Raw genomic sequence first — 17,872 nt, 5'->3', positions numbered from 1 at the left:
GAGGTATAGACTGTCGGCAGGCAGCATCAACCGGCTTCCTGACATGCCCCCCCCCCCCCCCCCAGAGAATTACAACCCCATTAATTCATATTAGCTTCTTGTCAGACTGCGTCACATGCAGGAGCGAGAGATCAAGGAGTGATTTAGCTGCTACAGAGGCCGTGATCTGCACAGAGTGCAATTAGGTGACACTCCATCACATGAATGGAGGGGCCGAGGGCAGCGTGAGGCGGTGTATAGTACTGTGCGGTGCAGTGAAGGCACACAGAGGGACCAACATTATCATTAGCCAATTATATATTTTTAATTGATGAGTGACAGAGGAAGGGGCACTGCGGTAGCCAATCAGCTTTCAGGTGGGCCCAGTGGGCCCGCCCTTATTCATGTCCCGGAAACAGTGTGTAGTGCAGAAGTAATACACACCCTTTCGTGAGAATTAGATTTAATAAATCAACACAAATAATTGCAGCCATTGTTGCCCCATGCTAGAGATGGACACCCCCCTCCCCAAACCCAGTTCAGAGAGAATTGTCCCTTCAGCTAGGTGACCTGGTTAATCAAACCCAAAGCCAACAGGGTAGCTGGTAGTTCTGGGCTGCGGAAGGCCTGGCAGGTCGGGACCTCAGAACCATGTAATTCTCGATTGTGAGCAATAGATCATTACTACATGCTGTCTCTTTCCAGGGAGCGTTGGATCAAGCCGATGGGGATGTCAGGGGAAGAAGCTGGATGTGCTGATATACAGTCATTACAGGAATGAAAGCAGAATAATATTGAGACTGGCTTCACTTATCTTGGTGTGGTCTGTTAAACCAGATCCCATATAAATACACCCATACAAACACCATGAAGGAACAGGTGGTGGGAGCGACCCCACCCTGATACTGTCACCTATCACAGGCTGCTGTGATGCACCCATTTCCACGACCTCCACACTGGCCCTGTCTCGCTTGGACTTGTTATGAAAGCAGCATTACCGTGTTTGAGACAGAGAACAGGCTCAGAAACGTTTATAGACACTTTAGTGCAGGGGTGGCGAACCTGATCCATGGAGAGCTGCTGTGGGTGCGGGTCTTTGGGATGGCCTCTCAATCAGCCAATAGTAAAGCAGTGGTTCTCAACTCCAGTCCTGTGGACCATCTGTTATTGGATGACTGAGAGGTCATACCAAAAACCCGCACCCACGGCGGCTCTCTGTGGATCGAGTTTGCCACCCTTGCTTTAGTGTCTGGTTCAGGTGGACTAAACCACAAGAACAACTTACTGTATACACTGAGACATACTGAACAGAGACTCAATGGTGCCCCCGAGGTCAAAGGTTGAAAAAACATGTCAAAGATCCCAATGGTCACCAAAACTTGGAAAGGATCTGATTGCCCTCAACACATGGTGGTAAGCCTTATCCACCCTGCTGACTTATGAACCCAACCTAAAAAGATAAAGAACGAGTGGATACCATCAGCAAGCAGTACTAATATGCCACTGTTACCAGAGTGAGTTATTGGTGTTTGAACTTAAACCTAGGTGGGGGTCTAGCCATCTATCCAACCAGCAACTTAGGAGATACAGGGTCAGGGGGGCCCAGGAACCCATCCTCGGGGGGCAGGGGAACACCCTGGACGGGATGCCAGTCCATCACAGGACACAAGGCAGGGGGACACCCTGCATGCAATACATCACAGGGCAAATACAATATGAGCAATTCAAAGACAACATCTCATCTAACAGCAATGGACTCTGGAAGGAACCTCACAGAAGCAAACAGAGCAGAATCAGGTTTCGAACCCCCAACCCTGATGGTGTAAGGTGACAACGCAAGCGCTAAGCCACTGTGCTGCCTCAGTTCATGCGCTTGGACAAATAAACAAAGCTGAGGTATAGCCATGCAGCAAAATCCCTCAAGACATATCAGCACAGGCACACGACACACCGCTTGATGTTTACCGGGGGGTTAGTGTAGCGACAGCCTCTTATAAAACTGCAAACATTAGCCATCCATCCATCATGGGGGTAGATTAGCGGAAATGCTAACAAGCGTGCGGAAATTACACTATGTATAACAGAGTAGGAGATGCAAGCTGTACAGAGACAGCAGAACGCTCAGCAGAGACTTCCCGCTGCTGACGTCAACCCTTAGCTGTCTTCCGGAACATTCCTCTCACTATTAGAGAGGCTGTAGAGGCTTTGAGGGGGATAACAAGCTGAAGGGGTATGGCTGTGAATGGCAGCAGTGATTGAAACATAATTGTTCCCGAACCACTCACTGAGAAGGTAGTTTCTAAAGGGCAAGGCACTGGCAGAAGCCAATCAGCCACGTTTCATGGCACCATATGTCTTCACAAACAACAGATGGTCCGGGGAAGGTGCTCTCGTTACTGTAGATGTTACGCATCTGACTCCCCAGCCGAGTTCAGACGCCAGCGATAAATCCTACAGAAGGAGCCCGACCGGGAGAAGCCGTGACTGCGTTCGTTTCTACGATTCGGTTCTTTTCTGTTCTCTTGCCTGCTGACCTTGCTCCTCCTCACCTGCTCTCCTCTTCCGGGTGTAGTTCCACTCCATTGCTCCACTCCTTATTCCTCCCAAACACAGCTGTATACACACCATACACCGGAGTCACTAGGGAGATTGTATGTGTATATATATATATATATATATATATATATATATATATATATATACACACACACACACACACACACACACACACACGCACACACACACAGTAGTACCTCAGTTCTCGAACACACACACACACACACACGCACACACACACACACACACACACACACAGTAGTACCTCAGTTCTCGAACTCATTGGAACTCGAATTTCTTAAAAGTCGAACCAACCAGTTCGGAAAAAAATTACCTAGTACTCGATCTGAATCTCAGAAGTCAAACCGTGAACGTCCACCTAAGATATATATATATATATATGGAATGCAAAGATTCCATGTTGGGAGCCATTTCTGGATGGGACGACCAATATATAAATATTGTGCTTCATATTTCTGCTGCAGGGCTTTGGATGCCCTGGAGCAAGGAGATGTCGGGCATCAAATCTATTTATCCTTTTCATTTGTGATATAATCATTTATATAAGTGGATTACTATGCTTCTTCGCAGACCCTGACATCAGAGCCCATAGCCAATGGTATACCGTGGTAACTTCTGGTACAACATTGTAGCCCTTTCCTTTACCCAATGCTAATTTTTTGTATCTCCTCTCGTGCTGACAACAAAATGGTCACCCTCTGCTTTTGTCCTTCTCTATCTCCACTTCCAGCCCTGAAAGAAATCCTCATTCTTCCTCCATGCCATGAGATTCAGCTTATTGTCCCACCTGGACCTACTTTAAAGATCTGAGGGACTTAGCTCGGTGACACAGGGTAACACAACGAGATGGCTATTAAGTCAGGGAGATGTAAAGAAAATGTCAGACAGGACCCTGCAGGCCATAATGACCTCCATGAATCTGATCGTTTCTCCAGCTCATCAGGGATGCAGATTGGTCAGCCCTCCACGGCAGATGCTCATGGACCTAATCTGTCCCTCCAATGCACATACTCCTATACAAATAGACACACCGGAAAACTGTACAGAATCCCCCCAAAAAAAGTTCCAGCATGTGAAGCGGCTGCAGTGCTAATTGCTGAGAGTCTTATTGTGTTATAGTCTACTCCGAGTTCGACTTTCACCTCAATATGTGTGTGTCATAAAAACGGAGCGCAAGGTGGGATATATAAAAAAAGAAAAAAAAACATATTCCAATGTACTTGTTCTTTTCGCAAATAGGAAATAAAGTTTCAACTTCAGGGGATTAAACTTGTGACTGAACGGTCGCTAGGGCACCTCCTTCGGGATGGGGGGGGAGGTCGTATGCTTCAAGCAAGGGCTTATTTTATTGGTAATCACATACAGATGCATTACTGACCGATGCGTCATCGTCACAAGTCACTCTGGCAGGGAGCTCCAATGTATTTAACGAGAGAGGAAGAGAATTGGCTCAGCAGAGATACTCTAACATTGACGGAGGGGTAGGAACTGGTGCCTGTCAAGCGTGGAGCAGACGGGAGTGGGCCAGCCCCCACTTGGCGGTAATGATCTGACTGTGAGGCAGGCTGGACGTCCCATCCAGAAATGGCTCCCAACACGGAATCTGCGCATTCCATCAATTCCTGCTCCCTGTCTCTCTTTTGCTCTCCCTGTCCGTCTGTTTCTCCCTCTTTATCGACCTCCCCCACCAGCCCACCTGTCTCTTTCGGCCGTATCCATCTCTCCCGGCATCTCGAACGTGCATAGACAAGGACAGGCAAGTGCATGTAAACGCACGAGAATCAACGTCTCACACGCACACATGAACGCACACACACCGAGAAAGAGGAAGAGCCACGCGAAGCGTGCGTGATCCCGGCGTTCCCGTTGGATTCCCCAGCCACGCTGACTGCCGACTAACTGCAGCGATGATGAAGACAGTGGCAGTCGTCCGACAGCACTAAGGATAACAGGCAGGCGCTCAATACCCCTTAGAGCAGTATGCCTCGCTGGAAGCAACCTCATTCATTAAGTGTACGGTCTCTCCATCCGAGGGTAGGACATGACCAGAATGGATCAGAATCAGAAACTACCTTCTCAGTGATCAGAACCACTGGGGGCTCAGGAGAGAGCCAGGCTCCAGATGTTGTTTGCTTACATGCTGGAAAAATAAAGTCAGGGAAGATTCTTAGTGTCGTACAGTCGATTTTGTTTTTGTCTTTGTCGTTTTGGCAGTTAATAAAGGGATATAATCAAGGCATTTTTGTCAAGTATCCCAAACAGCGAGTCCCCTGCTGTGCCCAATGCTGTCCGAGATAATCTCTAAGGGCCCCCACAACTATGCACTGGACGAGTAGTTGGAAGGTTGAGTTACATATAGTTTACTAGTTTTTATCCAATACCAGATATGTAGAAGAAATTCACATTAAGGTCCCAGACAGACAGCGGACCAGGAACATTCCGGTAGCCAAAAACAGAGGTAAGCCCATAATAATGGGGTCAAACGGAAGACTACCTAGAGTTACCAAGCCATACGTTGAGGATAGCAAGCAGAGGAAAACAATAAAAAATACATGCAGAATGAGAAGCAGGTGATTGGCTCCTCAGAAAGCAATTTTCCTGATTGGCTATGCTCCCTTGAGGTACCCGCCCGCCTCACTGTGTGCAAGGCAGCCCCTGTTCCATCTTGAACACTCAGCCCTTCTGCGTGATTGGACTGGAAGGAGGAGGTTGCTAGGAGAGGCGCCTCTCAGTCAGAGGAATCCGCATTGCCGATGGTGTCCAAAGGCATCATTACTCTCTTCCCACCGAGCCTCGGAGTGCTTTGAGGCACTTGTGGTTGAAGCCAAAAGCCTCTTGTATACTTCATCAATTTACTGTTTAACAGACACTTTCATTCATGCTGTGAAACCCCAACTGCTTGTACATTCAGGATACAATCCATCTCAAAGGCACAACAACGGTGTCTTTTCCGGGACTCCTGAGAACCTCTTGGTCACAAACCCCATGGCCTCTTTCGGCGGTCTCTCTCTCTGTTCATTAACAGACTATCGATCTCTGGTGTGATCTCGCCATGGCTGTAGAGTCAACGAGGTGTAAAAATCACAAAGCTAAAGCACATTTTTATGAAGCAGCCATTGAGCTGTGCTCAAAGGGGGCCTCCCGGATTTTGGGGGGGGGGGGGGTCCAGAAAATGCTACCGAATACAGAAGTGGACAGAGGAATACAGAGGAATACAGAGGAATATCTTCTGTCAACTTTCCCCAACTTGCTTCTTGTCAAGTCCTGGGTTTGTTCCAGCCTATTTTCCATGTTAAACTCTCTCGAGCGGTGAAACTAAAATGCTTAATGGCCCATTATGGGTATTCACCTGCAGCATCTAGTGTTACATCGCGTACCTTAAACGCTAAATGTCAAACCAGGTTTGAAAAACTCCAGTTTTATCAGAGGCGAAGGTGCAGAACAGCTCAACTCCCCCTGAGGGAAAGGTCAGCTCTGTTAAGATACTTTGTGGGGGGGAAAAGAGAATCAATTGAAGTGTGTGTGGTTAATTGGCTAAAAGCCAAAGCAGGAATTTAGGTTTGTCTCATGGCCATCCTTTGTATTTCAGGAATGTACCAAACACCTGGATTTAAAAAACACAACTGTGAATGACCCACCTTCCCGTGCCATGAGGTGCTGCCGTTCTGCTAGAAGCAGATGGCCAATACAGCCCAGTAACAGAGGGCAAAAACACAGGTTTTATCGATTTAAAGTCCAGCATGATAATAAGCTGAGGTGAAGCCCAGACGAGGCACACTGCCTCCTCACCCCAGTGGGACTTACGATGCCGTTACACTCCCTTGCCCTTTGTAAAACTGTTCTCTCAGTCCAGAAATATTGGCTGGCAAATCCGTCCGCTTGTATACCACACACACACACTCGAAACTCATCCTCCCGCTCTGTCATTCCTGGTAGGTCGGGAAAAAAACTGTGGGAATCAGGGGTGTCTGACAATCTTGTGCTTCGTCCTCGTTTTGTGGCCCCCTGCCCCCAGAGCTCAACACTTCCACGCATGCTGTGGGCTGTCAGTGGTCTTGTACTGTAGTCAATGCCCAAGAAGAGGTTTATACCCACAATTATTTCACTTGGGCAGCTTAAGTCACACATCCCAGCACCCAGAGACAGACGCTATAAGCAGGATAAATGTCTGCAAACACCCCCCACCCACCTAACGGCCATACCTCTGTCAGGTTTATTTATACTTCATTTATACCTTAGAATTATTTATACCTCACTTTATTTACACCCGTAATAACTTCCCAGATATGGTCACTGCAACAATTCATCACTCACTATCACTGCAACTTCAACAAGCAGGAATCTGCACAGCATCATCCCCCATCCCCGCCCCATCACGCACTCCGATCCACGTTTGTTCCCAGTATCCCTCAGTCGAGCCCCTTACCTCCGGTTGCCACGGTGATCTCGCGCAGAAGATGCCCGTAAAAGGGGAAGTCAAAGGACAGGTTCACCCTCTGCAGGGGAGAGTCAGAGACAGAGAGTCAGTGCCAGTCAGTGCCAGTCAGAGCCAGGAACGCCCAGCAGAGATGCCACTCGTGCTGCAGTCCGATGGGGAGCAGCTGTTTTAATAATGCACGCAGTGCTGCTGCTGTGAATGCTATTAGCTGTGACTGTGACACTTACTGATATCGACAGTACTGTTGTTATGGCTGCTGATGCCTACAGTGCAACTGTAATTGACACCAACACTGCTACAGTTGCAGCTACTATTACTCACAGTAATACTGATACTGATATTGCTACCATTGCTGCTACTGATGCCGATAGTACTACTTTTAAAACTACTGTTATGGACAGTACTACAGATATTGTTACTGTTACTACTTATACTGACAGTGATACTGATACTGTTACTGCTACTGACTTTTACTAATTCTGAAATACTGTTGTTACTGATACTGACAGTACCAACAATACTGAAAGTATTTCTGTTACCAATATTGACAATAATACTTTTATAGCTGTTGATACTACTAGTTTGTTTCTGCTATAATTACTAATACTGCAGGAATTTCTGCTATTGTTACTATGTCCGACAGCAATACTATTACTGTCACTGGTACTGATTCTACTACTGATAATATTAATATCACCAATACAGCTACTGCTGTTACTGCTAGTCGAGAAATTTCTTATCCTCCTCTATCTTCTGCTGTTACTGCTAATGTGTGCAACTACAGTTGCAGCTGGAACATCTATTAATATGCCTAAAATTACTTAGAAGGTGACGGCAACAGAGGTAACAGGCTACATGGACGCACAGACACGTGCATGAACTGGAGCCAAGATCCGCTCCACCTCCGTCCAAAATAGGTACATGGCTGGCCTCAGCTAATTGTTAGCTAACGATTTTCACTGTCATATGGACAGCAAATATCTCACCATGCAGAAAAAAGGCCTCCAGGGAGAGGACTATGGCTTTTAATACCGATTTTATGACTCTTGATAAGTTCAGAAGCAATTTAATCTTCATCTATAAGGTATCAGGTGCAGATGACAGGCCTGAACCTTCTTGACCACCCATTAGGGAGTTAAAAGCTGCTCCCCCCTCCCTTCAAACTCAGAATTACAGACCGATCATGAGGGGGAGTAAAGGCCGTGATTCTGAAATGCGTGAAACGCAGGACATAAAAAGTGAGAAGATTCATAAAGCGCATTCATAAACTGCAGACATTATACGTTCCCATCCGTTGCAATAATAACATTAAGGGCTGATTATCACCTGGAAAGCCCTCAGCTGGGGATAATGTGCTGAAGTGGATATAAGCCTTCGAAAGACATCCCATAGTTCAGCAATATATACAAACACTAAAGACAAATCTTGCAGTATAGAATCATGCGTATACAGTAGATATATGTATGTATGTGTGTGTATTTTTTTTGCATTTTTTTTTTTACTGCTGTTATCCAAAGCTGAGACAGCAGACAGTCCCTGAAGCAAATGGGATTAAGGGTCTTCCTCAGGGACCCAATACTGACATCACTCTGCAGACCCTAGGATTTGAACTGGATTTAACACAGCAGTCTAACCCACTGAGCCAAACACCTGTGCAAAAGTTTTAGGCAGTCAAGAAACATGTTTAAGCCTATTTATCTGGGCAGCAAACGCATATTTACTCATAAAAAAACATTTAACATTATAACAAGTGCTAATTAATAGTAACACAATAAAGATATCAATATGAAATTCTTCTGTTGTCAAAAAACTTACTGATATCTCGCTGGATGCCTAGATGAACACCGCCTCAGTTCGCAAACCTCACCTCAGGGGCACCTCAGCCATTCCATGTGTTCGTTAAATTTCACCACCAGCTCAATTAATTAATTAGCTTAATTGGTTAAATGACATATGAGGTATTGATTAATAGGGTATTGAGGTAATGAGGTACTCAATGAGGTATTGATTAGCCATAAAAAATGTGCGAGCAGTTAAAAAATACTTGGGAGTCACAATGCAGACCTCAAAGCCAGATTGATACCGTAAAATGAGCGAAGCACAGAGACTAAGGTTACTCCAGCAGTGAACCACAGTAAATCTGTATGCTTGACCTACTGTTCCAAGGCTGTTTGGCTGAACTGACCTGTGTGGTTTTCCCTGAATGGAGAATTACATTCCCCCATAGTGCTTCCAGTACATTCTATCACTGTTCCTTTAAGCCCTTAAGTGACTCACACTTCCAGTAATTTCTTTTTCCCCCTCTGCAGTCAGCAAGGCAGTCATGTGTGAATGACGTCAGCTTGAGAAGCTGCACCCTAGCGTGTGGGGGGGGGGGGTGGGCAGCCTGGGGCCTGACCACTTCCTCCTCACAGATACCTCCAAAAACCTTGGCCCATCCGCCGAGGGGGACATTTCACAGCTACCCTACGGAAAGTGGCCAGCCAGCATCACCTTCTCTCCATTCATCCAAGCTCTTGCTGACCCGAAAAGCCCATTGAGATGAGCTGGAGGAGATGTGGACTTCGCTGAATGGGCTAATGACAGAGAGGGCCAGATAAATGTATTTCTCATCACTTTAAAGATGAATGGAAGCCACTCACTGTGTCCATCACTTTCTGACAAACACTTAGGCACCCGATGGTCTCAGTACCCCTACCCCTCCCACTCCTTCCTTATTCTTGACATAATTCTTGCCCTAATTCAGTGATTCTCAACCCAGTTCTCAGCGACCCCCAGAAAGGCCACATTTGGGCTCCCTCTCAGCTCCCAACCAAACAAGAATACAAAATACCTGGTCCAGGTGTGCCAGATATGCAATAAAACTGGCTCCAGTATCCATGGTAGACACAGTCAGGCCAGGAAGTCAATGGCAGACCAGGGATTCATGGTAATAACCAGCCACAGAGACCGCTTCAGACCAGAACATGCCACAAACAGAAAGTGGAACTAGCAGCTCCGTTTACATAAATCTGTCCTGCTGCTCTAAGGTTAGAGCGTGATAAAACATCTGCCACATCTTTGGCACTGAAAGTACTAAACAGAATGAGTTACGGACATCAGACGCAAAGTAAGGTATGTCAAGTAGAGCCCGAGTGCCAAAGGCAGCCTTTCAATCGGTGACAGGTTTATGCCGGCAACACCAGGTAAGGGGACTAAGAAGAACCCAATAGTGACACAACGAGGCTCTGAAATTAATCGTAAGGACACCCGGGCCAATAAAACCAGAATCATCCCCCCAGGAATGATAATGCGTCGGTGGAGGGAGGGCTTACCGCAGCCTGCCTGTGGGTGTTCGACAGGATTCCATGGATCTTCACCTTCTCCTTGTCCATCTGTTCGATGTTCACCCACAGCTCCTTGCTCAGGGGGTCGTTGGGCCCATAGGTCTTGGACGTGTAGTAGTTGTGGTCCATGTCCTCCTATCGATACGTAATGGAAGGCAACATAAAGCAACATATCTTTTCAGTCGGGAGGAACTTCTGATTGTCCACACAGGGTTAGCTAACGGGCGTGGTATCCAAACTCATTAGCGTATCATGATGTGCAATCTATGTCAGGATTGGCTCAGAGTGTCTCAGCTCCGGAATGTAAATGAGCCCCCTGCTTTTGGAATCCACACCCACCATGGCTACATTGCACACCTTCGTTCACCTGCAACACAATTGTGTTATTGCTCGACGGAGGCTACTTCCAGGAGTGAATAATGACACCTATACTGTTAACACATAACCCAGCTCTTATGTTAATGAAGGGCTGCCTGGTCCTTGGACATTCAGCTGCTTACATGGCTTGTGACTAAAGGATAATTAGAAAAACATGTTTAAGAGGGACAGCCAATCCCCTGTCAGCATCCTGCATCATATTAAGGGTCTTGATGTGAGCTTCTGCAGCAAGACTTGTGTTTAGATGTGGCACTTTTGTTTTATTATTATTATTTTTTTTTTTTTTTGTTACTGTTAAAATACAGTCAAACAGACACAGAGGCACGGAAGGACATCAAACATAGAGAACAGAGGCACAGAAAGAAATCAAACACAGACTACAGGGTCAGGAAAGCAATCAAGCACAGAGAACAGAGGCAGGTAAAGCAATTAAAACACAGACTAAAAGGGAGAAGGGAAGTGAAGCAAACTGAAGTATGGTGTAGGAAAAGCAATCAAATACAGAGTACAGGGCCAGGGAAGGTAACCAGCCAGAACACAAGGACAAGGAGGGTGATCAAACAGAAATTGGAGGCAAATAAAAACATAGGCTCAAAATGTCCACTCACCCACTATACAGTATAATCCACTATAGCAGGAGTCGGCCATTTTGTAGTGCAACTGTAATTTCATCCACTATATAGTGCACTACAAATGCAGAGCGAGGCAAACCTAAATGTACTGTACAGAAGCTGTACCCTATATCGACTAAAACCATTATGTATTGCGGCTTGTCACGCGAGGGTCAGAACCATATTTGAGAAACTTTGCTCAGTCTGAATTATAATCGTTAACCGTTCTTAAGTAGCGCACTTATGAAATACTTGCCTGTGAGCTTTAGCGGAGTACAGAGACAGGTAGGTGATTAAATGCAGAGTACCACAGAGCAGTGAGAACAGTAAAGTTACTATGATAGGACTGAATTACAACGGACAAGGAATGCAAACTAGATTAGTGGAAGAGACATCCATCCATATGCTGTGTTCCATTTGAACTCGTAACTCGGAAATTCTGAGTTTCTAGTCGGAAATTTCAACTGGAACGCTCCCTCAAGTCAGAATTCCGACTCGTGAACTCGGAGGAATTGACACAACCCCGATCTCAGAGTTCAAGATGGCTGCACCCTTTATCAACAGAAGTTAAAGCTGTAGTACTGTGCTGTTTATCAGCACTTACATCTTATTTTTGGCTCATTAAATCAGTTGTATACACAGTACTGTCTGCTATCTGTGGATGTGTAGCTGCGCAAAATACCGTGTAATATGTTGTTATCCACTGATACTGCTAACAATAACTAATAATTAACCGGGCTAGAACTGGGGTCTGTTTCATTAAGAAGGATTTCTTGATTAAGCAGACAATTTTAGGCAACTTCAAATTTAAGGTAGTCTGGGTTAAATGTAAGTGAACGAAGATAAGCCATTTAATCCTTAGAACCCGACAAACACAAAATGTGTTGATTTTCGCACCCATTAATCTCAGTCTCGTAGCTCTGGCTAGGTAAAATGTGCAGATATGAATCACATACCATTGGATTTGAGATAATTTACTTGATCTGGTTGTCCAAGTTGCAACATCGTGGACTAAAGAATTCCAGAGTAATCAAGGCATACATTTTAAACATTTCCCACCTACATTCTTTGATCCTCTGCCTACAAGGGCCCCTGACCCTATAGGGCCTCTGATGGAAACATGGAGGGAGGGCGTTTTGCCCAGGGGCCCACACAACCCATAATCCGTCCCTGCAGACAGGTACAAAGAGGGGTACACTCTCTACGAGATCTGCACACACACACACACACACACACGTAGGGTAAACATATCCTTATGGGGACCACTCATTCATTTCAATGGGATAAATGCTAACGCTAACTATGACAACCTTAACCCCTACCCTGCCCTAACCATAACCATAAGTAACCTAACAAAATACAAGAGTTTTTGCATTTTTAGTTTTTTCATAGCAGTCACCGATTTTTATAAAATAGAGTTTTCCCTTATGGGGACCAGGAAACCAGTTCCCATAAGGGAAAAAAAACGGATATTTATCACGTTATGGGGACATTGTGTCCCCATAAGGATAGGTAAACCCGCTCACACACACACACACACACACTATGGGCAATATAGAGATGCAAATTCACTGCATGTCACCCACTTCCTCACGATGCTGCGATGAGGGACGAGCAGCATTTCTGAATGTTTAATCACCAATGGCAATCAGCCAATGAGTTACCCTGAGCAGGCAATTCACACCTTATATCCAGGCTGCCAGTCGCCTGTTTCAGGCGGAGCTCTTATCATTCCCATAACTTCATCACCACATACACAAACTCCATCCAATTTAAGCAGAGGCGTATGGGGAATTACAATAACCGCACGATAAGGAAAGCAATCAAGCGGAAATGTGAAGAACAGATGCGATTCTGCAGTGAAAGGCCCGGGCAAGTGTTTTGTTAGTTACGGGTTTATCTGGAACCCCACAGCATGCATTCCGCAGGTGCTTTCGTATGAGAGCTGCAATTTCACGCCGAAGATGCTATGAAGTGCATCTCTGCCCAGAAACTAAACAGTGTTCTCTACACTGAGCCTATACAGACAACCTGCCACAATTTTCAGCAAGAAAAATAAAAAAACTATGAAAAATTAAAATGGGTAGATGGACAGATGAAAAAAGAGCACAAAACAGGTACACCTCCAAGCATGTACAATGATGCCAGCATTATATTTCGGTGTATTTTAAATATTTGTTTTACAGAGAATGAAAAAGATTTTCATTTCAGGTGCACTTTAGTTGTTCAGCAATAGGGGACATACTGAGGTTTAAATGTTGTGGGTTCTAAGTCTTTGATCGTACTACAAATGAACCACCATAACCAGCTTAGAAGATAATGAAGAAGTGGCTGGTCAAGAACCGGGTCACTTTGAAATTCAAAGGGTGCAAAGGTCAGAGAACAGCTGTTGAGAATTTTTATAGTGTCCTGAACCATGCTTCCAATTCATATGTCTTTTTTTTCTCCTCAGGGGGCTGTATCATGTGACATATAAGGACCTTGTTAATCACACTCAATGTTTACAGAGTTAAAGTTAATTATTATGAATGATGCACAAAGCCCAATTAAGCCATGATGAAACACCACGGCACGAAGTCCGGTTTCACACAGCGACACACTGAGGAATCTGTCTGGCACGTTCTGGGGATTTGAGGATGTAATTCTGCCCCACGCTGGCTCTCTCAGATGCGTGAACAAATCTGATAAAAGACAGAGCATTTCTTTTATAATAATATATAAAACACACCCAAACGATATCTATGCCGGAGGTTGGTCTTTGTTACACTGTACACCTGCTCTCTACAACATAAACAGACCACACTGGGTAAATTGGGTGTTGATTTCCAGCCACGCTGCCCCAAGAAATCAACCACCAGACATTCTTTTCGTATACAGGTGAATGGTTGATTATCTTACTGGAAAAGGTCCAAATTCCAGATCGAGTTCCTTGGATGATAATGTTAAAGGTCAGCTGACATGTCTTAAAACGCCACAGACAACATTCCTGACAACATCTGGCTTGGCATGTGTCAGGTAGTTATGGGCGTGGCCTACAGCAATGTATCTGGGGTCATTTGACCTCACATGCCCTATCTTCATGTCTGGATCAGAGAAGGAAGGTTTTCCTTTATGTGCAGTATATCTTAAAAACAGACCTTTCTCATTCATGGGAAAAGCAGTCTTATACAGTAAAATCCCGATATAACAGACTTCAAAGGACCTGGCAAAACAGTCCGAACAAAACTACAGCTAAAAGCGATGTAACAGACTTCAATCAGTCCTGGCAAAACAGTCCGAACAAAACTACAGCTAAAAGCGGCCCTGGGGACCAGCGGACCTCGTCTGTTATAGACGATATACCGTTATAAGTGAGTCTACTATAGCGGGATTTTACTGTAGTTTTATACAGTGGTACCTCGGTTCCCGAACTCACTAGAACTTGAATTTCTTGAAAGTCGAACAAACCAGTTTGACCTAGAACTCGATCTGAATATCAGAAGTCGAACCATGAACGCTGACCTAAAATAAATTGTACGCGCCAGGAAATGAGTCATACTACAATGCAATTCTTACTTGAATGCCTTCTTCACAGACTGGACGATTAACCAAATAAAGCAGCGCAACATTACAGTAGCTAACAACACAAAGGTGTGTCATCACGGAGGCGGTTCCAGTTTGTGCAGCCGGGTGAGAGGTCGCAATGCATCTAACCATAATGCATTGTGTCAGGATCAGAATGCGTTGCTTTAAGCCAGCGTTGTAAGCAAGTCGAACGCATCCAATGACCGGACTGGGGAAACAAACTGAAACGCGGACTTAATACAGAGGACTAATGACAACAACCAGAAACAGCTGATCACATGGGGATCCCACACGAGGTTAACGAGGGGGCGTGGCACACGGAAGGAGCGGACGATCGGGGCAGGACAGGGTTAATGTTGGGATAAGATCTCTATTGTTTTGGAAACCATTAAGAAAAAAACGCTCTTCTTGTTTAATAGAAAAATTTTTTTTAAAAAAAGAAAACATATTTAGGTGTAATTTTGGGGGGCCGGGAACCAATTAATTGGTTTTCCATTATTTCTTATGGGAAAAATTAAATTAGAACTCAAACTTTTTAGGATTTGATCCGTAGTCCGGAACAGATTAAGTTCGAGAACCGAGGTACCACTGTATATGTTTTTTTATAGTATAGGATTTTACATGACCAAACTGGCCAATCAGAATTGAAATAAGAAGAAAGGGTAATGGTTATTGTGACTGGCTGAATACTTCTAGTGGGGGCACACGGAAAATCCATAAAGGAAAACCCTCCTGCTCTGAAACAATACAGCAGTTTTCATTCTGCCTTTTGCTTTATTATTCAAAGCTAATCCTTAATCATCACAGCCTTATCCTTTCCCTGACTCTTATTTAAGGGAAGTTGTTTGAATGCTGTGCCAAACTAGCTAATGCTGATGCCAATGCAGTAGAACATGCCCCCCCCTCCAAAAAGAAAAAAATCCTCTCAGCTGAGTACCTGTCACTGTATAAACACAGTAGGTCGTATGGTAGAGTTCAGGAGGGCAAGAACCCACAGGAGACAAGATGTATCTCCCACTTCCTGTAAAACTACACTTGCTTCAGCTCAGGTAACATCTTTCTTGACATGGGTGACCCTAGGTGCGATGTGAAAAAATTCTAGTAGACTGTTGCAGGTGCTGGAAACAAAAAACTCATCTAGATGTTAGTAATAACCATGGAAAATGCATGTGAGAACCGTGTGACCAAGCTGTGGAGTGTGGTGGACTTCTGGTCGACCTTCTGCTAGGTCATCAAGCCAACCCACATCCCTCAGCCCCCGGCTCACATAAATGCTCCCAAGTCTCTGCCAAGCCAGAGGCGTTCCCAGGAACAGTCAACAGAAGGTGACCCAGCTAAGGCACCTAAACTGTACATACCTTTTTTATTACCGCTAGATATTATGTTTACTGGGTTTAATGGTTTGCGGCTCAGCGAATTAGTATGCTGTGAGTGAAAGGCTGCCAGCTGAAGTCGCAGTCGGCACTGTGGTTTCACCCTTATACCCTTGCGCAAGGTCTTTAAGCCCAATTGCTCTGGGGTCTGGGTGACCCTGCTTTCTCAATAGTACATAACCTTGGGTGAAAGTGTCTGGGAAATTAATTAAATGCACAGTTTAATATGGAGACAATAGTACTTCAATAGTGTCAAACTGAGTTTTGAACTTACAACCTCTGGGATGCTATTATAGGTCTTTAATCATCTCACGCTTACTGCCCTACGAAGAACAGTTTTCTGAGTGTAAACTTCCTACTGAAGTGGTTTTTAAAGGAGCATCGTACTCATAAAGAAACAAGCAGATCCCCGTCCCTAAGACTCGAGCCTCCATATCCTGAGCGTGCTTGTGGACGGTTAGCCCAAATTGCGAGAAGCAGGCAGGCTTGCAGCCTTCATCGAGACCACACAAAAAGCCTGGTTGAAAAGCAAGTTTAAATGACAGGGACCCTAAGAATTTGTAACATAATTCGATTAAGGGATATGAACTGGGATCCCAGTGTGATATGCTGTCATGGGAGCCAAAATGTCTAGCAGTGCTGCTACCAGGAAACTGGTCCCCATAAGGGAAAAAAAATGGATATTTATCACGTTATGGGGACATTGTGTCCCCATAAGGATAGGTATACCCGGTCGCACACACATACACATACACGCACACACACACACACACGCACACACACACAAACACACATGCATGCACTGACACGGAGAGAGAAAGGGGCATCGGGTCAGGGGAGGGTTAAAGCTGAAGGAGGGGCAAGGGTGCGGAGGGGGGGGGGGTTCTAGCTGCGAGAGAGCCTGGGGTCTGAGGCATGCTGTATTCTATTTGAACTCGGAAGTTGGAAATTCTGAGTTCCTAGTCAGAAGATTCACCTGGAACGCCCTCAGAAGTTAGAATTCTGACTCAGAAAGTCAGCGGAATCTAGAAACCCCAACCTCAGAATTCAGGAAGGCCGCACCCTTTATCAACAGAACTTAAAGTTGTATTTTCATAGTATTTATTAGCACTTATGCCATATTTGTGTTTCATTAAATCGGGCGTACACACAGTACTGTCCAACTACCATCTGTTGATATGTTGCTACGATGTTTTTTTATGGGCAAAATACCATGCAACATTTTGTTATCAACACGTATTGCTAACAATGGCTAACAATGAACCTGGCTTGAACTGGGGCCTGTTTCAGAAAGCAGGATTACTTACTTAGCTGGATAACTTGTTGGATTCAAGGTAATCTGGGCTAAATGTAAGTCAACAAAGATAAAGACCATTAAAACTGGGGTACCATAAATCCGACTTAGCTAAGCTGTCTGGCTAAGAAAGAAATCCTGCTTTTTGAAACAGACCCCTAGTATTGCTAAGTGGCTTTCTGACTTGTTATACTGTAATGCGGTTAACTTAGGTGTGAAGTCATTCCCAGTTTCGGCTTCCAACCTTTGTGGTAAATGGTATCCAGCATTACTGTGGGGGAGGGGGGTACTCTAAGACCACTCAATGACATTCCCAACCCCCAAATCTTACA

General features: G+C 45.0%; 1 protein-coding gene across 1 annotated transcript in view; it reads right to left on the bottom strand.

Moving 5' to 3' along the window:
* Positions 1-17,872, bottom strand: part of plxdc2b (plexin domain containing 2b) — a 101,255-nt gene that overhangs the window by 38,553 nt on the left and 44,830 nt on the right. Inside the window, exons 3-4 of the mRNA XM_072710736.1 lie at positions 10,309-10,455; positions 6,983-7,052 (exon numbers count right to left, since the gene is read on the bottom strand). Of these exons, the coding sequence (XP_072566837.1) occupies positions 6,983-7,052; positions 10,309-10,455 (217 nt within the window). The remainder of the gene's footprint in view (positions 1-6,982; positions 7,053-10,308; positions 10,456-17,872) is intronic.

This window comes from Paramormyrops kingsleyae, chromosome 4 (genome assembly GCF_048594095.1).
Source record: "Paramormyrops kingsleyae isolate MSU_618 chromosome 4, PKINGS_0.4, whole genome shotgun sequence".
NCBI classification, from domain to species: Eukaryota; Metazoa; Chordata; class Actinopteri; order Osteoglossiformes; family Mormyridae; genus Paramormyrops; species Paramormyrops kingsleyae.
This window is presented reverse-complemented; position numbering and strand designations above follow the sequence as displayed.